At 36.2% G+C, this 24,708-nt stretch overlaps 1 protein-coding gene across 10 annotated transcripts in view; it reads left to right on the top strand.

Moving 5' to 3' along the window:
- Positions 1–24,708, top strand: part of SBF2 (SET binding factor 2) — a 499,008-nt gene that overhangs the window by 277,326 nt on the left and 196,974 nt on the right. For all 10 annotated transcript variants that reach the window (XM_060399918.1, XM_042233068.1, XM_015101036.3 and 7 more), the window contains 6 exons: positions 1,247–1,360; positions 4,237–4,314; positions 5,423–5,536; positions 6,073–6,201; positions 10,081–10,179; positions 24,375–24,579. In XM_060399918.1, the coding sequence (XP_060255901.1) occupies positions 1,247–1,360; positions 4,237–4,314; positions 5,423–5,536; positions 6,073–6,201; positions 10,081–10,179; positions 24,375–24,579 (739 nt within the window). The remainder of the gene's footprint in view (positions 1–1,246; positions 1,361–4,236; positions 4,315–5,422; positions 5,537–6,072; positions 6,202–10,080; positions 10,180–24,374; positions 24,580–24,708) is intronic.

Consider the following 24,708-nt stretch of genomic DNA (forward strand, 5'->3'; position numbering starts at 1 on the left):
AAATAGAATCAGTGGGTATAGTGGATATAGAAACAAATTTCTGCTCGGTCTAAGAATTTTCAACTAAATAGAGCTGCCCAGTGATGATGAATGTGTCTCCTTATGTGAAGAGTACTCTAAGTAGAGTGCAAAGACAGATTGCATGACACTTTTCAGGGAATTTAAGAAAAATTCTTCATTGAAAGGTTGGGTTATATGACATCTGTGATTCATAAATCCTAAAGAGTTTGTTATTCTAATTTGATTTTAGTTATAAATGCCAGTGAAGAGGTAAGCTCTGTAGGTACTTTTGTATAATTACAATTGTAGTCAAATCATAATTGTCATTTAAACTGACAGAAGACGATTGCACATTGCAGTTATAAACAGGACCCTCATTCTTTTTTCTGACTTTATATACTGATAATTTTTTAACTTTGATATCAACATATAAAAATACCTGTAAATGCATAAGCATTAAGTCAAACCTCATTAGTACTAATTAAAAACTCACTCATTTGGTTTGTAGGCAGTTTTTTCCCCAGTAAATAAAAACAGTCTGTGGAAGTTAGACAAACCAAATATTGACAGAAGTGAATTTCTTAACTTTTCATTGAATAAATTAGAATTAATTTTAATCCTGTTAGCAACATAATACCTTCCATAATTTTGACTGGTTTCTCTATTACATTTTTCATGTTATTTTAAAATAGATTTTGTAAAATGCTAAACATTAGTGATTTAGCTACCTGAACAGTGCTGTTTCAATATATACTAGTTGCTTTGCTTGTTAACTCTTACGATTACTATGTTATTTAGGATATGGCTGAACTACTATAATAAAGCATGCAAAATGCAATGGCTTAAACAAAATGGAATTTTATTTAACACTCATGCAGCAGTTTGTAGAAGTGTTCCATTATGTCAGACCAGTTTGTTCCATGAACTCATTCAAGGAAGGATCATGCTTCTTTGCTTCTTGCTTCTCCACTAGAATCCACTTAGGCATTGTCATCCTCTGAATGTGTTCAAGATTGGGTTGTTAGTTCATAGTTTCAGCGATAGTAAGAGGAAAGAAAGCATAGGAGGGCCTGACTGGACCTCTGTTTTGAATGCCTGAAAATGTGCACATCACTTTTAATGTTCCCTTAGCAGAAACTTGGTCATATGCCACATCTAATTTCAGAGGAAACTGGGAAATATACAGTAGCTGAAAATCAATCTAGAAAGACATTTTATTAATTAGATTTTTTTAAATTTTCTTCAGTTAGATGTAATCATAGCTGACTTGGATGGAGGCACTATTAAAATTCCTGAATGTATTCACCTCTCTTCCCTTCCGGAACCACTTCTACAACAGACTCAAGCAGCTCTTTCTTTGGTATGATATATTCTTTCTTAATTTACTTAATTTCTTGAAGTATTTTTCTCTTGATTTAAATCTAAACTAAGGTAATTGGATATCATTCATTGACAGTGTAATTACTTAAAAATGAGTTATATGTTCTTAAAATATATATATGTATTCTCATATAGTGTTAGAATAGGATAATTTACAAAATATTATCTAAAGAGTATACTCTGAATCCTAAGTGAATATTTATTCTAGGTATTAGAAACACACCTCTGAAAATAAGACCAGACTATGCCTCAAAATCCTTGAATCTCCTAACTTCTCTCATTAGAAGCTAGCACCTGTTCGTTTTCCTTCACCTTTCTCAATGACATCTCATTTCTCTGTGGTACATGTGCTTCTTGCAAAGCAGTGTGATGAGGACTGGCCAGTGTTTCCAGCATACTACAAAAAGATGTGACTTACTGATAAATGTCAGTATTCTGTGCATTGAAGCTATAAGAAATCTTGTGATCTGAGTGTTTCTCATTGAAACAAATTTATTTTTTGTCAACCTTTGTTTATTTTTAAAAGCTCGAAGCACAGTATTTATTTTATTGACAACCTTTTAGTAGCCCACTTATCCATCATCAGAAATTTGAAACTTAGAAATTCTTCATTCCCTTTCAAGCTATTACTAGAATTAAGGCTTACATATTTTTCTTGAGTAGTGTTCTAGTCTGAGCTGTTTAAAATCTTTTTCCCCCCTTAAATAGGAACTTAGATAGGAACTCAGAAGTCTAGGATTACCAAGAGGGGTTTTATTTTCAGAAATTTCCAAAGTTGTGTTGGTCCTTACGTTGTTGTAGTGGTGTGTAGGATGGGAACTTTTAGAGAAGACTGACTTGTTCCCAATATAATCTGTAATCTGGAATACCAAGTGTGATAGAGTAAAAAGCATACTAGGTTAGAATTTAGGAGACCTAAATTCCAGTCAGCATCCTGCCACTGGGTATTTTTGAGCAAATCACATTCCATCCTCTGTTTCTTAGTCATTATCGGTAGGATGAATGCTTTATATAAAGGATGACAAATACCTCTTTCCCAGAGTGAAGTATGGAGATGATTTAGGGTGGTATGTGGCAACTTTTAAATTTTAATAGTTATATATTTATTATAATGTTTATTTTATTAAAAATAGCATACAAAACCTGTGATTTCACAGATGATATCTTCTAAGAAAATACTAGAGTTAAAGAGATGAGTTGTTAAAGACATTTCAAATAAAAACATTAGCTAAACAATTACGTCGGTGGTATATGGATATAGCAAAAGCTAAGAACATAGTATTTGAGTGACTGAAAAAGTTTTATTTTGTTTCTAGAAATATTAAATAAGTTTAAAAATATTAATGTACATTTACTTAATGATGTTTTCAATTATTGAGGGATTAAATACCAAAATTAACATAGGTTAAGATTCTAGTTCTTAAGCCCGTGGCTTTTGGTAGAGGTTTTGCTGCACCCTGTTAAACCTTAACCTTCAACGCTTGTGCCACCAAATTTGACAATGAGTGAAATGCAGAGTTGGTAAAACTGAGTATGCCTGTTTATGCAGTCTTCAAACACTTTGTTGGATCATATGCTACAGTGTACATAAGCGTATAGGACTAAAAAGATACCATATTTGATGGACTGTGTGGGAGATTTGACATACAAGTATATCAGCTTCATTTGGTCAGTAAATAATCATAATCAGATGATTACACAGTGTGGTAATCAGGGACATTTTTATAGACATGAAGATGTTCCTATACTGTGATAATGATTTGATGACTAAATTATAAATATTATTGATATTTTGGTGTCATTCGTAAGTATTGTTTTGAGCTTTTTGGTCTATTGTAAGAATATAATACCAAATCTTCGGTATTTGAAAGTAATTCTGCAAAGACAAAAATTTGCTGCTTACTGATGCAGAATTATTTTCCCTGTGTAAGCCCTGCATGGATGTGTCTTTCCCACATGCCCCCTCAGCCTGCCTTCCTTCAAAGCCTAACACAAATGTTGCCTTCTCTTTTGGGGTTGAATTAATTATACTTTATATTCACATATTATTATTTTATATATTTATAACACTTGTCACATTGTGTTATACTGTCACCCCTCTGGACTGTGAGGTTCACAAACTTATTCTGTTTCTTCTCAGTATTTTCATTAATTAATTTTTAATTATATTTAAAAAACATAAAAATAAATGCTTTAAATTTTCAACTGTATGGATAAATAGCTCTGCCCTAGACGATCCTCTCTCAGAGGTGACTACTATTTTATGTTTCAGTGTGTATTTCAGAACTTTACATTTTCATTTCTGTTTATATCGTATAAATGAAATATATGTATATGGTATACTACTATATATAGTAGTAACTTGGTATTCGGCTGGTGATACTGGTGGCTTGGTATTTGGCTTCCCTGTCAGCTCAGCTGGTGAAGAATCTGCCTGCAATGCAGGAGACCCCAGTTTGATTCCCAGGTCAGGAAGATCCCCTGGAGGAGGGATAGGCTACCCACTCCAGTATGCTTGGGCTTCCCTGGTGGCTTAGCTGGTAAAGAATCCGCCTGCAATGTGGGAGACCTGGGTTCGATCCCTGGGTTAGGAAGATCCCCTGGAGAAGGGATCGGCTATATTCAAATAAATGAAACCAAACTATGTGTGTTTCCCTGTAACAGATATTTTAATTGAATATTTTTTTCTTGACTATCTTTTCACATAGTACCTGCAGAGCTGCCTCAGCTAATGTTTTCCTGGAGGGAGTGAATATATTGTAATTCACATACTGAGACTGTTTCATCTTAATGCCACCAGTAGATCAAATAATAGGTTTTATTGGTATTTTACATAACAGAGCTTCTTTGCTTTAGATTCTACACCCAGATTTGGAAGTAGCAGATCATGCTTTTCCCCCTCCACGAACAGCTTTATCCCACTCAAAAATGCTGGTAAGAAGTTTAATATTTAAAATTGATGTTTTTCAAAAGAGTTGCTTTTCTTTGTATATTTTTCAAAGAAGCTAAGTATAGTGAGAGTTAGATGGACAGCCTAGTAAAGGTGTGCCCAATTAGAAATTAGGAGAATTGCCACTGATTGACCTTGTGACCTCCTGAAGGGGAAGCCACAGGCAGTACATTGATTGGGAGAGGAGTAGGCTAAGACTGTTTGCTCTGAGGAGGCATGACTAAGTATGGGACAAAAAAATCAGAACCTAGATTAGAGCCTGAAAAGTGCCAAGCATCAAATCGAAAGGGTCAGGCAAGGATAAAAAAGGGAAGCTTATAAAAAATGGAAACAGAGGTCGTTGGTCACAGGAGAAAATCAAGTTTGAGTGAGTGGATAAATGTAGCTCCAATTGAAAGTCATAAAAGAGTGACTTACAGCAGAGACCCCTGTTTTATTTTGATCAGTGCATTTCTTATTGATGAGCTTTGTGGCTAGTATGGAAAGTTATAGAACTGCATACCTTTGATGAGTTATGAAGCATTTTTAACTATTTCTTCATCTATTAAATAAGGGATCGACTAAATCTGAGAGTTTCCTTAGAGTTCTAAAACTATGATTTTTTTAAAATCTGAATTATCAAAACAGACTTTCAAGTCATACTTTATTAATGTAAGAATAGATTTTTAGAAGTAGTATAAACTTAGGAATAATATCATAAGCTTTTAAAATAGTCTTGAGTTTTTTCTTTTGTATTTGTGACAGTAATTCTTTCGATGGCGATAAAAATCAAATGTCTTGGGAAATATGCTCTTCTCTAACATGGTGAAAGCAGAGACTCTCTGATTTATGTTTTTTTCTGCGAGGAAAATTGGATGTACTAGAGGAAAGTTTTACTAGGTTCAGTTTTTAAAGGAACTATTTAACAGCCTACACTGTCCAACTGTGGCACAGACTAGATGCCCACTACTTAGTTCTGCTACAAATGAGACTTCTGCATAGGAAGCACAGATTTATTGAATAATCTCTCAGGTTCTTTACAACTTTCTAATTTGTGATTTTTCTTTTGTTTTTTAAGAAATTCAGTTATCATGTTTCTTCTTATATTTTCAGGATAAGGAAGTGCGTGCAGTTTTTCTTAGATTATTTGCACAACTTTTCCAAGGATATAGATCATGCTTACAGCTTATAAGAATTCACGCAGAACCAGTAATACATTTTCACAAGGTAAGATCTAATACTATACTGTGTCTGTCCAAAATGTAAACTCTAATTTAATTAAAAGAATTTGGCAATCTTTTTCTAGCCATGTATTTTGAGTTTAATCTATCAAATTTTTTTATTTAATATCTCTGCTTTGTGTGGCTAGTTGATAATTTTTTTCTTTTTTAAATCATTTTTATTGGCATGTAGTTGATTTACAGTGTTGTGTTAGTGTCAGGTGTCTGATAATTTTTAATAATACTGTGGAACTGATACATTTTCCTTTAGAATATGTTAACTTTAAATTGATTTTTCTTTTAAAATTGAGGTTATTTCTGATTTCTGCTCCTGCTTTACAGACAGGTTTATTTTTATTCAATATATGTAGTATTTCAGGTATCAAAGCCCTTTTAGAGAGAAATGTATTTTATAACAACATACTTATGCATGAAGACGTTTATTCAGGCTTTGATCTTTCTAGTATGTGTCTGTTTTGACCATTCATTCATTACTAAGTGATAACTTATTCATTATTCATTTCACATTGTTTTTCTTTACAGACAGCTTTCTTGGGACAGCGTGGTCTAGTTGAGAATGATTTCCTCACTAAAGTTCTCAATGGAATGGCATTTGCAGGTTTTGTTTCAGAAAGAGGTCCTCCCTATAGATCCTGTGATCTCTTTGATGAGGTATACTTATCATCAAATGAATGCATTATTTACAGACAAAATTAGTAGCTAAAAGTAGAGAAGCAGTGTTTTAAACATTTAATTAAGATTTAAAAATTTATTATACATATCAGATTTTGGTGTTTATAATGTGGATTAGAAAAAATATAATTATAGGATGTCTCAGAAGTAAAATACATAGAAATTTTGAACAGTTGAATACTTTTTTGGCTTGTGGGATCTTAGTTCCCAAACCAGGGATCAAATCTGTACCCCCTGCATTGGAAGCTCAGAGTCCTAACTGTTGGACCACTGGGAAATTCCTTGAACAACTGAATTTTAAATAGTTGATTAAAATCTTTTTGAAAAATTGACAGTGGTTGTATAGGTAGAACTTACCAGTTTTATAGAGAGAAAGGTCTAAGTTTAATGTATAAATATGTTATTTCAAACTGCAATTACATTAAATCTGTGTCCTAGAGCTATAGTTTAACTAAGCCATTCTTTTTTATTTATTTATTTTTACTGTTATCTTTATTTTAATCAAAGCTTGGGAAATAAAGTAAGGAGCCCAAAATTTCAGTTTCTCCATAAAAGAACCACAAATCAGGGTGTTTTCTTAAGTACTAATCCTTGGAAAATATAGCAAATTTCAAGTAAGAATTAGCACTTTCTTTGCATTTAGCTAAACCATTCTTAACTAATGCTGATTTTTTTCTGGCATTTGTGTAGCTTCTTTGAAAGTAAAAGTGAAAGTCACTAAGTGGTGTCCAACTTTTTGCAACCTCATGGATTATACAGTCCATGGAATTGTCCAGGCCAAAATACTGGAGCCCTTCCCTTCAAGAATCCCATGGAGGGAGGAGCCTGGTAGGTATGGGTTCACAAAGAGTTGGACACGACTGAGCGACTTCGCTTGGGCTTCCCTGGTGGCTCAGAGGTTAAAGCGTCTGCCTGCAATGCGGGAGACCTGGGTTCGATCCCTGGGTTGGGAAGATCCCCTGGAGAAGGAAATGGCAACCCACTCCAGTATTCTTGTCTGGAGAATCCCATGGACTGAGGAGCCTGTTGGGCTATAGTCCACAGGGTCACAAAGAGTCAGACACGACTGAGCGACTTCACTTTCACTTTCCCTTCTCCAAGGGATCTTCCCAACCCAGAGCTCGTATTTCCTTTAGGAGATATTAAATATATGAAAGGCAGATTTAGTCTCTATGTTCAAGCAGTTAATCTTTTTGTTCAAGGAACTGGCCATATAAAGGAAGAGTTCGAGCAGATGCAACTCAAAATAAGGATGCTATTTTGTATTAGTTTTGATTTTTCTTATTGTGATGCATCTTTCCATTTATCATTAACTATGTTCATAGAAGCCCATTCTGATAGACAGAACAATGGCTCTTACTCCCATTTAAACTTCTGGAAGAGCATTATGTTAGAACCAAGAAATGTAATGTTCTCAGAAGTTTGTAAAAGAAAACCACTCCTAGTACCTAGAGTAGTAGAGAATAGTAATAGTGATCATATTATGCTGCTGGTGATTGTTGTTGTGTTATGCTGCTGGTGGTGGTTGTTGTCTTTCAGTCACTAAGTTGTGTCCAACTCTTTGAAACCCCATGGACTGCAGCACACCAGGCACCTTTGTCCTCCACTATCTCCCAGAGTTTGCTCAAGTTCATATCCATTGAGTTGGTGATGCTGTCTAACCATCTCATCCTCTGCTGCCCCCTTCTTTTGCTTTCAATCTTTCCCAGCATCAGGGTCTTTTCCAGTGAGTTGGCTCTTCAAGTCATGTGGCCAAAGTATTGGAGCTTCAGCCTCAGCAACAGTCCTTCCAGTGCATATTCAGGGTTGATTTCATTTGGAATTGACTGGTTTGATCTCCTTGCAGTCCAAGCAACTCTCACGAGTTCTCCAACACCACAGTTAAAAAGCATCAATTCTTCAGGGCTTAGCCTTCTTTATGGTCCAACTCTCACATCTATACATGACTGCTGGAAAAACCATAGCTTTGACTATATGGACCTTTGTTGCTGCTGGTGGTTTTATCTCATACAGAGAAGTTAAATCTTTGTTTAGAGAAGGGTCTTTTATTCTCTGTAAAGATAGTTAAGTAAAGTCAGAATAAAAGAAAAGGTACATGCTTTAGTTCTGAGTATGGCGATCTACACATATGCTTTACTTAATAATAACAGAAAACATGTGACGATCTCGGAGAGAGTGCCCTGAGGTGGACAGTTTTTTTCTGATAACTTATTGATCTCTGATTCTCTAATATGATTGATCATTGATTACCTAATACTAACATGTATCACCCTTTATTGATACATAATGATTTATGTGGATGAATTAGGTGCTCCCCAAGGTCCTTTCTAGCACCTACATTTTAATAGTCTCAAGCATTTGAAATAGTAACTTGGGTTTATGTACCCTTTTTCTTGCTATACAAATTCCTTTAGTAATACTCTCTCGCAGCTTCATCACAGCTAATACACTTCCAGAAAACGTGCTTGCCAGCTTGCCACAGACTCTATTTTTTATAAGTGCTTCCCTTGCCCAAAGTGCTCTCTTTCTCTTTTTTTGTCCGTTTTTCATACCCTGCTCATATCTCACCACCTCCTACAGACTTTCCCCAAGTAGATGACTCTGAAAGCCACTAGGCAGCATTAAGCTGTATTTTATGTCTCTAACTTTATATAACTTATCTTTTATTATGTACATTTATATACACAACAGATGCATATATATATATATATATATATATATATATGTTCTTCAGATTGAAAACAATAATACTGCAAGGATCTGTTCAAGACTCCTAGTAGGCTAATTCCTGTTAGTCTCCCCTTAGTGTTCATCTACTTCTGTGTTCAGTCTACAGTGATGATTTTTAATGTCTTATTGTTGTTATTACTTGAAAGCCAGTTACTCATATATATACTTCTGTCAAGGGCCCAAAAGAGATGAGACCTCAGACCTAAGTAATTTCTTCTTCTACTCTCTTTGGCCAACTGCATTTGCTCTTGCCTTGTTTTCATTTGGCTGAGGGCAGCCTGCCACACGCAAGGCTTATGGAGGTTTGAGCAGTTTTGAGTACTGTCTATTGTCTTATCCACATCAAATAGACCTGTTAGAAGGGAAGAAGCATTTGACTTTGTTTGGCAATCCTTCTGAATGCTGGCCTACAATAGGTGGAGTCATAGTTTTATATGTCTGTCTGCTCCCGTGAATCTATTAGTTGCATGAATGAAAATCCCTATATTATACCCTTAAAAAAAATCCATCTATTTACTTCCTCTTCATACCTCATTTTTTCCTGTCAGTACTCTTTGTGCTCCACTCCAAGTGAACACAATAACATGGTTCTTCCAGTAAATTAGTTGGTAAGGAGATGGATCAGAGGTTCTATAATTTGAGAACTAGAAGGAGCCTTAAGGTCATCTTGTTCTTAATCTTATTTTAGAGATGAAAAAATTGCAGCTCGGGAGTCTTAGTGACTTGTTTCAAATCACACTGTTAGCAGAACTAGGACTACAGTGACCCAGTTTGAACATTTAGTTCATGTTTTGTGAGTTAGGGAAATGTTTGGAGACTTTCTGACTGTCTGAAATTCTCTGAGTGAGAGAATTCTTTGAGTGAGGCCTAGGGAATGACAGAATCTCATTGAGTTCCAAAAATAATGACTTTCCCAAGAAAAAACAGGACCATGAATCATCAGAGAGAGAGACCACCAGAACATCCAAGGACTTGATTAACTCTAGAATAGAACTGAAACCCACTTTGTTTTAATAATAATATGCATATTGTATGCTTTTAGTTTGCAAATTGTATGAAATCATCACATGGTTTGCTAATTCAGCATATTTTAGAGTTGATGCTTTATCATTTGATTCTTTTTCCAAGGTGGTAGCTTTTGAAGTAGAGCGAATTAAAGTTGAAGAAAATAACCCAATGAAGATGATAAAGCATGTCAGAGAACTTGCTGAGCAACTATTTAAAAATGTACGTAAGTATATTTATTTAGATAGTCATTAATTTTAAAAGTATTAATAAAGTATTTTCTTTGAAAAAATTCAAAAGCTTCATATTCCTAGTAATGATCTTTTTTGATCTGATTTAAAACCCTTGAGACTATGAGTTCCAAAATATTAAAGTTGGTACTGTACATCAAAATAGACCTCATTTTTCAAAGTGATTTTCCTGTCAATTGATATGTTATGAAAACATATTAGTCCCAGTTTTCCAGTTTATCACTTACCTTCATTGTGATTTTCATTTTGGTCTCTTCTTAAGAGCATATTGAATATTTTTGAGATGTAAAGATTAGACTCATGGAGACCAGAACTACCTGAGACAGATTTGACCGATGTATTCTGCTTTAGCTTCGTTCAGTGACTGTCCATTGTATCATGAAAAACTTTGAAGTGTATTGCTTTGAATATACGCTAGTGAAAAGCTTAAAGAAGGAAAACTGTCCGGTGCTATACAAACTCAAGGGTGAAAGTATTCCCTGATGAAGAAATGCAGTAAGTTAAAGATTAGAATGTGTTAAAGTCTGTATTTGGATACCAGGAGAGAAGAGAACTTAAGGTGCACATAGAAAAGTGGATATTAGCTAATGATTACTAGTTATTTCTCCTGCATGCGAAGATTTTCAGAGTTAAATCTTTTTACTAAAAAAAAAAGGAAAATAAGTGAGAAGTATTGTCTTCCAGTGTAAAGTTGAGGGGAGATGTCTCTTAAAGAAAATATAGTTAAGAAGGATTTGGGGTCAGTATCCTAGTATCACTTCAGTTCAGTTCTGTTGCTCAGTCGTGTCCAACTCTGTGGCCCCATGAACCGCAGCACGCCAGGCCTCCCTGTCCCTCACCAACTCCCAGAGTCCACCCAAACCCGTGTCCATCGAGTCGGTGATGCCATCCAACTATCTCATCCTCTGTCATCCCCTTCTCCTCCTGCCCTCAATCTTTCCCAGCATCAGGGTCTTTTCCAAGGAGTCAGCTCTTCTCATCAGGTGGCCAGAGTATTGGAGTTTCAGCTTCAACATCAGTCCTTCCAGTGAACACCCAGGACTGATCTCCTTTAGGATGGACTGGTTGGATCTCCTTGCAGTCCAAGAGACTCTCAAGAGTCTTCTCCAACACCACAGTTCAAAAGCATCAATTCTTTAGTGCTCAGCTTTCTTTATAGTCTAACTCTCCCATCCATACATGACTACTGGAAAAACCATAGCCTTGACTAGACGGACCTTTGTTGACAAAGTAATGTCTCTGCTTTTGAATATGCTGTCTAGGTTGGTCATAACTTTCCTTCCAAGGAGTAAGCGTCTTTTAATTTCATGGCTGCAGTCACCATCTGCAGTGGTTTTGGAGCCCAGAAAAATAAAGTCAGCCACTGTTTCCACTGTTTCCCCATCTATTTCCCATGAAGTGATGGGACCAGTTGCCATAATCTTCGTTTTCTGAATGTTGAGCTTTAAGCCAACTTTTTCAGTCTCCTCTTTCACTTTCATCAAGAGGCTCTTTAGTTCTTCTTCACTTTCTGCCATAAGGGTGGTGTCATCTGCATATCTGAGGTTATTGATATTTCTCCCAGCAATCTTGATTCCAGCTTGTGCTTCCTCTAGCCCAGCATTTCTCATGATGTACTCTGCATATAAGTTAAATAAGCAGGGTGACAGTATACAGCCTTGATGTATTCCTTTTCCTATTTGGAACCAGTCTGTTGTTCCATGTCCAGTTCTAACTGTTGCTTCCTGACCTGCATATAGGTTTCTCAAGAGGCAGGTCAGGTGGTCTGGTATTCCCATCTCCTTCAGAATTTTCCACAGTTTATTGTGATCCACACAGTCAAAGGCTTTGGCATAGTCAATAAAGCAGAAATAGATGTTTTTCTGGAACTCTCTTGCTTTTTCGATGCTCCAGTGGATGTTGGCAATTTGATCTCTGGTTCCTCTGCCTTTTCGAAAACCAGCTTGAACATCTGGAAGTTCACGGTTCACATATTGCTGAAGCCTGGCTTGGAGAATTTTAAGCATTACTTTACTAGCGTGTGGTATTGCTTAATTAATTCATATTTGAATAGGTGGGTCTTTTTGGTTGTTGGGTCATCATTAATCTGTGGGTTGTAACATCCTTTCAAAATCTAAGAACCAGTTGGATAAAAGCAGGATACTAAACTGTGTTTCTCTGTTTCATGATTATTCAGTTATTTATGAATTTTATTTCTGAAGTTATTTTAAAACTTATCCCTTGGACTGATATCCTAAATTGCACATTTATAATTGTGTCCAATATGATAAAACTGTTTCTTGTTCAATATGCTAAAACTTAAAAAAGAGTTCTATCAGAAGGAAAACTTGTGTTCTATGCTCGTCTTTGCCATTTATGGTAACTTTATAGAACTAATGTATAGGGTGATCACGTGAGAAAATTATGTTGACCTATTGTAATTAAAATAAATATTGAGTGTTTAGCATATCGTGCCAGGTATGGGATTAAGCACTTTACAGACATTATCTCTAATCTTTACAATGTAAGATATGTGTCATTATCCCCATTTTACTGGGAATAATTGATTCATGATCCTGTGGTTATTAAATGGTTATTAAGTGATTGAATCCAGATTTTTTAAATTCAGGAATTTTCATCTCTATAATACCTAAGACTATGTTCTTTCACTCCCACTAGGCTGACTCATCTCCAGTTGGGCAAATAGCGGTACTTCCAATGGTTGACTTTATACTTTTTTCTTTATAAAGCTCTTTAATGTATTTTCTCATTTCATCTTGTAAATAGCCCTTTGAGATAGATAGGGCAGAAATCGATACGTTAGGAAATTAAAGATTAGAAAGTTTTTTTCTTTGTTCGCTGCTGCTGCTGCTGCTGCTGCTGCTGCTGCTGCTGCTGCTGCTGCTGCTGCTGCTGCTGCTGCTGCTGCGTCGCTTCAGTCGTGTCTGACTCTGTACGACCCTATAGACGGCAGCTCATCAGGCTCCCCCGTCCCTGGGATTCTCCAGGCAAGAACACTGGAGTGGGTTGCCATTGCCTTCTCCAATGCATGAAAGTGAAAAGTGAAAGTGAAGTTGCTCAATCGTGTCTGACTCTTAGCAACCCCATGGACTGCAGCCTACCAGGCTCCTCCGTCCATGGGAGTTTCCAGGCAAGAGTACTGGAGTGGGGTGCCATTGCCTTCTCCTCACTAGAAGTGATTTATTTATGGATTTCAGAGAATAGCAAGACATTAAATGGGAAACAATGTTTGAGACTCTGGGAGTGATCTCTTTAATAACTGAATGTTTATTTCTTAAGTTTCTACAAGATTATTCTAAAACTGCAAAATTCTATAGCCAGTAAGTGACCAGAGCTCTGGTGTTCTGACACAGGTTTGTCTCTATCACAGGACTGAGTATGCATTGTACGGAAGGAAGTGTGCCAAGCCGTTATAATGCAAAAACAAAGTCACTTAAATATATAAGGATAATGTAAATTTAATCTATAACCTAATGATACCTAACTTACACTAAAGTGAAAGTGAAGTTGCTCAGTCGTGCCTGACTCTTTGCGACCCCATGGATAGTAGCCTGCACCATGCTCCTCTGTCCATGAGATTTTCAAGGCAAGAGTACTGGAGTGGGTTGCCATTTCCTTCTCCAGGCAATCTCCCCAACCCAGGGATCAAACCCAGGTCTCTCACATTGTAGACAGACACTTTACCGTCTCAGCCACCAGCGAAGTCCAACTTACACTAAACCAACACAAAACTGAAAACTGAAGTGAAATAAGTGTCTAGTAATCACGCATTCTTGAGAGTGAATGTAACACACAAACGGCTTGCATCTTATTGGACACTAGTAAGCGATCATCATGAGGGATTGTAGTATTAGTAGGTAAGATGTGGATATCGCTCTTCAAATGTCCTCTCATTTCTTGAGCCCTTATTGAGCTTTTCCCCTCCACAGTCTAATTCTGTTCCATTTAATTTAATCAAATCTACTCATTTAGTATGTATATTAGGCAAGTGCTGCTGCTAAGTCACTTCAGTCGTGTCCGACTCTGTGCGGCCCCAAAGATGGCAGCCCACCAGGCTTCCCTGTCCCTGGGATTCTCCAGGCAAGAACACTGGAGTGGGTTGCCATTTCCTCCAATGCATGAAAGTGAAAAGTGAAAGTGAAGTCGCTCAGTCTGTGTCCAACTCTTAGGGACCCCATGGACTGCAGCCCACCAGGCTCCTCCGTCCATGGGATTTTCCAGGCAAGAGTACTAGAGTGGGGTGCCATTGCCTTCTCCAGGCACGTACTAGTTCCAGGCATTTTCTAGGTACAAGATTCCACTAATATCCTTGAGAAGAGGATACACGTATATGATGAATGAATATTTGAGAATATCCCGGTGGACTGTCAGCAGACTTCATGAGATTCCTTTTAGTTCTGTGATTCTAAAATTCTTGATGGTCCTAACATTCCTAAAATAAATACTTAAAGTTAAAAAGCAGTCACAATGGTAAAGTTACTTTCTTGGATTGTACAGGAAGCTGAGGGGAGGGAGAAAGGATGGTCTCAATGCAAGGAAAATAATCCAGATGGTTCTATTTTTAACTAGTCATTTTTTTTTTAAATCATCACACTTCTAAAATTCCCTTTTGGTAAGCAAAAGCCAACCATATAATTTGACTGTTTCCTTATTATTGGGTTAGAATTGAAACCTGGTTATTCCACTCAGTTGTTTGTAAATACTTTATAGCACTGAAGTCTGGTATGTGTATCTAGCCTCTCTCTTTTACTTCGCTTTGAAGTACCTCAGATACGAACCTTAATTGTTCACTTTCTTACCACCACTCCTTTATTGTGCTATTCAGAGAGCAGGAATGTGAGTAGATGTGAGTAGGATGAATTGCTGGATTTAGCTGCTCTTTTAACTTTCTGGAGCTTCCTAAATAATTAAAAGTTTCTGATGAGTTTGGGAGGTGAAAGAGGAGGTGGAATAAAGAAGGAAAATAAATAAATCCATTAGAGACAAATGTGTAAGTGTTCCAAAGTTATACCGTGAACATTTTCATTGGCCATATACTGGTACAGTTTTTCTTTCCATGCCCAGTTGATAATACTGTGACTGCTTATTTTGGTTTTCAGAATCTTTGATGTCTGCATATTTGTCATCTTTGCTGACAGCATATTTAACTCCTGCACTGCTCTTTCTCTATGAGTCTTAGCATACATTTATAATAATCAACTAGCTGAATGCAAAATGAGAATATTAAAATAATCCAGAACAAGAACTTTATAAGCATCGATTCCAAGGCATCAGGAAATCAACTGGACATGTGTTTTGCTGTTTTACATAGTGCAGTTTTTCTCATTTGTTTTGCATCTGTGGTAGTACATAATCATTTGCTAGATTGTGTAACTTGTCTGTTTTCTTAAAAATTAAACGAAAAATGAGAGGACTTGGACTTTCTTATAATATGAGATTTCTAATTGTGTTTAATAGGTATTCCATTGCCCAGCACTGAAACAAATAAGTTTGAAAATTCTAATGAGAAAAGAAAGCCCAAATGCAGGAATAGCCATTCTAAATCAATTAGGTCTGTTTCCTTTACATTTCTGCAGAAAGTAAATTTCACCACTAGGCACATTTCATCTAAACTGATGATATTTGTACTCTTTGCCAACGGTGAATAAAGGGATTTCTTGTTGTTGTTTTTATAGGAAAGAAGTAAAATATTGCAATCATCTTTCATCTTAAAGTTAAAACATAACCACTTAGATTGTCATGATAAAATGAGGCCCTAAACCCAAAGCATAAAAATCAAATTCCTTCTTCCATCCTATTTAGTTTGTTCATTTTTAAATCAGATCTACTGTGATATAATTTACATATATAAAAATTACCATTTTTAAAGTACAATAGGTAGATTGTGACAAATGAATCTAGTGATGCAATCACCACAACACTAAGGGCATCGAACATTTCTGTCTTCCCCCAGATTGTGTTAATACTCCGATATAGTCACATCCTTGTCTCACTTCAGACTCTTGACAACTGATCTGTTTTCTGTCTCTGTAGTTAGTTTTTACCTTTTTCATAGTGTCATTATGTAGTTATTTGAGTTTGGTTTCTCTTTGCATAAGGCATTTCACACTCATTCCTGTCACTGCGTGAATCAGTTAGTCCCTTTTATTGTTGAGCACTATTCCATTGTATGGCTAATCAGAGTTTTATTTATCTGTTAAACAAATGAAGGAAAATTTTGGCAGTTGTGAGTAAAACCACCCTAAACATGTTCAAAGATTTTTTGTTGTTCAATCACTAAGCCATGTCCAGCTATTTGCAACCCCATGGACTGTAGCATGCCAGGCTTTCCTGTCCTTCAGTATCTCCCAGAGTTTGTTCAAACTCATGTCCGTTGAGTCAGTGATGCTATCCAACCAACTTATCCTCTGTCACTCACTTCTCCTCCTACCCTCAATCTTTCCCAGCATCAGGGTCTTTATCAGTCAGCTCTTTGCATCAGGTGGCCAAAGTATTGGACTCCAAATTATTGGAGCTTCAGCATCAGTCCTTCCAATGAATATTCAGAGTTGTTTTCCTTTAGGATTGACTGATTTGGTCTCCATGCTGTCCAAAGAACTCTCAAGAGTCTTCTCCAGAACCATAATTCAAAAGCATCAGTTCTTTGTTCACCCTTCTTTATGGTACAACTCTCACATCTATACATGACTACTGGAAAAATCTTACCCTTGACTCTCAGACTTATTGTTAGCAAAGTGATGTCTTTGCTTTTTAATATGCTGTCTAGTTTGTCATAGCTTTTCATCCAAGGAGCAGGCGTATTTTAATTTCATGGGTGCAGTCACCATCTGCAGTGATTCTGGAGCCCAAGCAAATAAAATCTGCCACTGTTTCCACTTTTCCCCATCTAGTTGCCATAAAGTGATGGGACCAGATGCCATGATCTTAGTTTTTGAATGTTGGTTTTAAGCCAGCTTTTTCACTCTTCTCTTTGAGCCTCATCAATATGCTCTTTAGTTCCTCTTTGCTTTCTGCCATTAGGGTGATATCATCTGCATATCTGAAATTGTTGATATTTCTCCTGGCAATTTTGATTCCAGCTTGTGTGTCATCATGCTTGGCTTTTTGCATGATATACTCTACATATAAGTTAAATAAGCAGGGTGATAATACACAGTCTTGACGTACTTCTCTCTCAATTTTGAACCACTCCATTGTTCCATATCCTGTTCTAACTTGCTTTTTGACCTGCATACAGGTATGACCTGCATACCTGCTTTCTCAGGAAGCAGGTAAGGTGGTCTGCTATTCTACCTCTTTAAGAATTTTCCACAGTTTGTTGTGATCTATGAGTCAAAGGCTTTAGCATAGTCAATGAAGCAGAAGTAGATATTTTTCTGGAGTTTTCTTGCTTTTTCTATGATCCAGCTGATGTTGGTGATTTGATCTCTGGTTCCTCTGTCTTTTCTAAATCCAGCTTGTACATCTGGAAGTTCTCAGTTCACATACTGTTAAAGCCTAGCTTGAAAGATTTTAAGCATGACCTTGCTAGCTGTGAAATGAATGCAATCCTGTGGTAGTTTTAACATTCTTTGGCATTGCCTTTCTTTGGGATTGGATTGAAAATTGATCTTTTCCGGTCCTGTGGCCACTGCTGGGTTTTCCAAATTTGCTGGCATATTGCGTGCAGCACTTTTACAGCAGCATCTTTTAGGATTTGAAATAGCTCAGCTGGAATTCCATCACCTTCACCAACTTTGTTCTTAGTAATGCTTCATAAGGCCCACTTGACTTCACACCCGACTCTAGATCTAGAGAGTGACCACATCATTGTGTTTCTCCTGGGCAGTTTAAGACTTTTTTTGTACAGTTCTTCTGTGTATTCTTGCCACCTCTCCTTAATCTTTTCTACTTCTGTTAGGTGCTTGCCATTTCTGTCCTTTATTGTGCCCATCTTTGGCATGAAATGTTCCCTTGGTATCTCCAGTTGCCTTGAGGAGCTCTCTAGTCTTTCCCATTCTATCGTTTTCCTCTATTTCTTTGCATTGTTCATTTAAGAAAGCTCTCTTACCTCTCCTTGTTATTCTTTGGAACTCTGCATTCAGTTGCTTATATCTTTCCCTTTCTCCTTTACTTTTCACATCTCTTCTTTTCTCAGCTATTTGTAAAGTTTCCTCAGACAACCATTTTGCGTTCTTGGATTTCTTTTTCTTTGGGGTGGTTTTGGTCCCAGCCTCCTATACAGTGTTATGAACTTCTGTCCATAGTTCTTCAGGCAGTCTGTCTACGAGATCTAATCCCTTGAATCGATTTGTCACCTCCACTGTAAGATCATAAGGGATTTGATTTGGGTCATACCTGAATGGTCTAGTGTTTTCCCTACTTTCTTTAAGTCTGAAGTTTTCAGTAAGGAGCTCATGATCTGAGACACAGTTAGCCCCAGGTCTTGTTTTTGCTGACAGTATAGAGTTTCTCCATCTTTGGCTGCAAAGAATATAATCAATATGACAGGTTTTTATGTGAACATATTTATTTCTCTTGAGTGAGTAACTAGGCATAGATTGCTAGAAAAGTCATAACAAGATGATAACTCTATAAAAAACTTCCAGACTGTTTTCTTAAGAATCTATACAATTTTGCATTCCCAGCAGTAATATATGAGAGTTCTGTTTGCCTCGCATCTTCACCAACGCTTGGTGTACTCAGTTGTTTTCATTTTAGCCATTTTAATAGGTTTTTAGTTTTATCTTTTATGGCCTTAATTTGCATGCCAGCAGCTGTGTAAGAGTATTAGGTCTCCTAGCTAGTCACTTGTGCTCTTTTGGTATTTGTAAAAAGGATACATGTCTTAGAACATGCAGCCTCCATTCTAGAGTCATAAATAGAGCAGTTGTTCTAACAGGGGCAAACTGTTTCCCTAGAAATTTGGCAGTGTCTGGAGACATTTTTTGGTAGTCAATACCAGAGAGTATACTACTGACATATAGTTAATTAGAAGCCAACGATGCTTCTGAACATTTTACAATATACTTTGTATATTTTCTCCACCCCTCACTGCCAAACAAGAATTATCTACCTCAAAATATCGATAGTATCAAGGTCAATAAACCTTGAATTAGGGCAGCCAGCACTTCAAATATTAAAGTCATACACCAGATTTCTTTGTATTAAGGATGAGGTATTAATTCTGTTAGGTGATCATTGAAAGGCCTGTGAGATGGAAAATTGAGGATGTTTCATTCTAGCAAATGTGTTCACAGTCAGGCAAGTCCAAAAAGTCCATTTTGTCAGTGTTTAACAATTCAGTCCAATGATAGTTTTGTTTTGACTGTATTTGAATGGATTTTTAAGAATTCGTATAACAGCTCTAGATATGATTGGTGCACATTAAATAATTACTAAATACATAAACTAATGGGAAACTTGGTAGCCTCTGATAGAGACACATTGATTTATCATTCATTTTTGAGACCAGTGTGGAAGAAGTTTTTTTCCCCAATGTGCCTACTTTGAATTTCCAGTAGAGTTTGGACCTTTTTGTTGTTTTGCTTTTATTTGAAATGCTTTCTCAGCCTTGTTTTCTGTAAGCCCTAGGCATATTCTCATTTAGTTTGCCAAAAGAAAAATCCGTGTTTCCAGACCAGATGGTTTATGTGTCAGTTTTTCAAGTCTGAGAAAATCATTGTACTTCCCATTAATAGAGTATTCTCTAAAAGCAGGATTACAGAGCTCACTTCTTGAATGTCATTATCCAACTTTAAAATTTCCTCTAAACGATAGTACATTTTGCCAACTTGTTGCTTTGAACAGAATTATGTTCACCTTAAGTATGTAGTTGTCTCAATCCTTAGTTATTACTTTATATTTGCACTTCTCGAAAATCAAAGATGACCATTTGGCTGTTTCTTTGTTCTACTGGAAAATAATTCATTTTCTTATTTCAACATGGTGATTAAACAATGAAATTGGTATGCAGTTTTTAATGAGCTCAGTAGTCTTCAAGGGATTGTTCTAAATTCATTTGGAGTTATAAATAAGATCACATGTTTCCAAGAACATACAGAGTTCAACCAGCCTTAAAATGTCTCTCATTTCTGCTGTCTTTGAAGTCATTATATGACCAAGTTGGGTGCGAGTTGGTGAATGTGGTCCTTTATAATTACCATACTGCCCGTTAGAGGGCAGCAGTGTACAGATACGGCAGCCAGAAAACCAAATTATGTTCAATACTAGATCTTGGGGCATGAGCCTTTCTTGAATTTTCTAAATACAGTTAAATATATTATTTTTCAGTAACTTTAACCCAAAATTTGAATTTTATGAAGACTATCTGTACAACTAAGGAATATGAACTTTGTCTTAAAGTGATATTTGTTTTAGATGCTTATTCTAAATTGTGTATGGATTTGGTTCTGAGAAGAAAAACTATTAGTGACGAATAGCTATATCTTTTCTCTAATAAGCGATTTTTTATTTAAACCTTTATTGAATACTGTTGTTGTTAAAATATAAGTAGCTGGTGATATGATGGGAATATATGGGAATAGATGGATGATATGATGGAAAAAGAAGTGGGGTTTTAGTTTTAGAAGCTTGGTGTCATGCCATAGAATATGCAGCGACTGAACGTTTTTCAGATGAATATACTCTAGACTTTTGGAAAAGAGCTTTAGATTTATTCAGGGGAAATATGTGTGTGTGTGTGTTATAAAGCTTTCCTATAATAATTTGTTCCACTCTCACAAGAACCTTATGAAGTAGGTATTGTATTATTATCTTCCTTACAGATGAGGAAACTAAAACACAAGTAGTAAGAGAATTGATAATATACTAGGTCACACTACTAGTGAGTGGCTAAGCTAGCGTTTAATCTAGGCAGTCTGACATCAGAGACCATGAGCTAAAAATGCTTTGTTGTATTACCCTCTTTCATTGAACTGTTTTAACTTTTCCTTCTGAATTTGCCTCCCATCCCTATCACATTTTCACTCATAGTCCTGTTTCTGGGCTTCTTGATTTCATTAGCCCTTTAACCCTCAGTGATACTATTTACCATACTGTATTAATTATTAAAGGTTAATATAAGTTTTATAATCTGGAGAGTTTGACTTCTCCATTTACTCTTCTTCAGAATTCCCTTGACTATTTTTAGATCTTCAGTCTTGCTTTATGCAGTTTAGAATGAACCTGTAACATTACCGAATTTTTGACTAGAAGCAATCAATATGTGTATCTTTATTTTTGTAAACCACTTTAAGTTATTTTTGGAATAAGATAGAAGCATATGTAGTGAGAGAGAGAGAGATAAAATGTGCTAGAAAAGATATTATTATCACTAAGAAAATTTCTTTTCTACTTTTATTTTTCCATGTTTTAAAATTCACTTTAATATTATTTATATCATAGGAAATATATTTAGTTTTAATTTTATTATAAAGAAAATAAGTATATATAAAAACAGAAGTAGTGACAAATATACTTTAAATGACTCAAAATTCAAAATTCACATGAATTACCTCCCCAGCATGAAAGAATTATCTGTCCAATGAGTTTTAGAAAATGTATATTTATAATTTTTGAGAAGATAAAATATCTTAGATATAGTGTTTAAAGAACAGAGAACAAACATACTGCTTTTGGAAAGGGCAGTTTCAGAAACTCCAGACCAGTGATATTGGTGTTAATCTGGTGTAATTTTAGAACAGTTTCTTCAGCATATAGTTTAGATAGTAGTGATTGTGAAGACTTGGCTTAGGAATTTACTTATTTTTTTCTGTCTTTGCTAATATATCTTTATATATTAGGGGGAATACAAAGTGTATATGAGGGCTTCTTTGGCAGGAACAAGTTTTTGATCTGATTTCACCATCTCAAGAATCTTTTAAGAGAAGTGTAAGTATAGACACTTGGAAATATTGTGAGTTGAAGAAAAGCAAGTATCACAATAAAGTGAGTCATGTGAATTTTTTGGTTTCCCAGTGTGTATAAAAGTTGTGTTTACACTATACTGTAGTCTGTTGTGTGCAATAGTATTTGTATCTAAAAGATACAATGTATGTGCCTCAATTTAAAAATACTATTTTTGTTAAAAAAAATAAATGCTAACCATCATGTGAGCCTTCAGTAAGTCATAATCTTTTTGCAGTAATAACAGCAAAGATCCCTGACCACAGATCACCTTAACAAATATAATAATGAAAAAGTTTGAAATATTATGAGAATTACCAAAACATGACACAGAAACACAAAGTAAAAAAATGCTGTTGGGAAAAAATGGTGCTAATAGACTTGTTTGACATAGGGTTGTCACAAACCTTCAGTTTGTGAAAAAAGTAGTAACTATGAAGCTCAGCCGCTGAAGCTGAAACTCCAGTATTTTGGCCACCTGATGCAAAGAACTGACTCATTTGAAAAGACCCTGATGCTGGGAAAGATTGAAGACGGGAGGAGAAGGGGATGACAGAGGATGAGATGGTTGGATGGCTCAATGGACATGAGCTTGAGTAAACTTTGGGAGTTGGTGATGGACAGGGAAGCCTGGCGTGCTGTAGTCCATGGGGTCGCAAAGAGTCAGACACGACTAAGCGACTGAACTGAACTGATAAAGCTCAGTAAAGTGAAGTGCAAGAAAATAAGGCATGCCTTTATAGACTTAGGCAAAGTTGTTTATCCAGTATCACATAATGAGTAGAGCAAAAACTAGAACCCAGGCTTTCTGACACTTAAAGGAGTATTATTTCCACTCTGTTACTGACATATACTCCCTTTATCTTCTACTATGATCCTACGTTTCCTTTATCTGGGTCTGGGCCAAATAATCAGAAAGAATTGTGGGGAGCAGCTCTGGTAGATGATGCTGGTTGGCCATTTTAACTGTCCAGAAAATATGTAGGGCAATATGGAGCTTAATGTACAACATAAATAATGCAGGTTCAGAAGGAAAAAGAAATTTTCTGGTTTCACCGAATGGTAAATGCAAGAGTTGGCCTAAGAATGATTGTACAGCAGCCTTTCATATGGAACTTTGTAAAAAGTATGGATTCCACTCTGCCTGTAGTATTTGAAATATAATTGTACATAAGTAGTGGCTGGATAAAACTCCATGCCAACTCCGAGGGTCTATGAAAATATTAGCTGACACAATTAATTTAACTAATACAGTCCTGATATGTGTTCATATCACTCATTATGAACAAGTAGATAATAATTTGACATGCTTTAGCTAGCTCACTCTGTCTGCAGTGTTAAAAATAGAGTGAGAGTGAGAGCAGGGGTAGAACAGAGAGACAGGTTAGGAGACTGTTCTGTAGCAACATGAAAGAGATGCTGACTTAAACCAAGGTATGCTGAAAAGTGGTCAGGTTATAGACATAGTTTAAAGACACAAGTTAAAGATTTGCCTTAAACTTTGACTTAAACCAAGGTGTGTTGAAAAGTGGTCAGGTTATAGACATAGTTTAAAGATACAAGTTAAAGGTTTGCACAGGAATGGATAATGGGGTATTAGAGAACGGCATTAATGATTACTCTTAAGTTTTTCACTGAAGTGATTAGAAGATATAAATATGCCATGTACTGAAGTGAGGAAGACTGCAGATAGCAATTTTGAGGGAGGTGAATACTAAATGTTCGTTTTGAACATATATTCAAGATGTTATTTTAAATCCAAGTGGAAACAGTATTTGCAGATTGTTGAATATATAGATATGGAGTTCAGGAGGACACTTATTTGGAGACCAAAATTTGTGAATCATTGGTGTTCTTGTAGTTAAAAATACGAGACTATAGGTTATCACCAAGGAAGTAAATGTAAATAGAAAAGAGGCCTGTGGTCTGAGCCCTGGGGTAGTCACATAGTTAAGAGATTAGGGAGATAAAAAATAGACAAAGATGTAGCAAGAAATTTACAAAGTTAAGAGATTAGGGAGATAAAAAATAGACAAAGATGTAGCAAGAAATTTACAAACCAGGTGAACAAAGTGTGTGTTGAAGAGGAAAAGAATGATCAGTCAGCTGTATCAGATGCTGCTGGTAGCTCATGTATTCCAGGACTCTGTATTTTATGGCATATATCTGAATGTGTATATAATCTCTCATCTGTCTGATTTCAGTTTCTGTCCCTCTGGCCAACGATCTGCCATTGTTATTTTAACTTTTGAATAATCTTACCTATGTTTAATGTTGCAGGAGAATCCAAACCCTCACATGGCATTTCAGAAAGTTCCACGCCCAACAGAAGGATCCCACTTGCGAGTTCATATTCTTCCTTTCCCCAAAATTAATGAAACTCGGGTACAGGAATTAATACAGGAAAATCTTGCTAAGAATCAGAATGCACCTCCTGCTTCAAGAGTGGAAAAGAAATGTGTTGTGCCTGCAGGTCCACCTGTTGGTATGTATTTATCCATTTGTTTGCTTTAAAGGTAAACTTTTAATCAAGATATAAGACACAGGGACTTCCCTGGTGATCCAGTGGCTAAGACTCCATGCTCCCAATGCAGGGGGCTCAGCTTTGATCCCT

Source organism: Ovis aries, chromosome 15, assembly GCF_016772045.2.
Source record: "Ovis aries strain OAR_USU_Benz2616 breed Rambouillet chromosome 15, ARS-UI_Ramb_v3.0, whole genome shotgun sequence".
In the NCBI taxonomy this organism is placed as follows: Eukaryota; Metazoa; Chordata; class Mammalia; order Artiodactyla; family Bovidae; genus Ovis; species Ovis aries.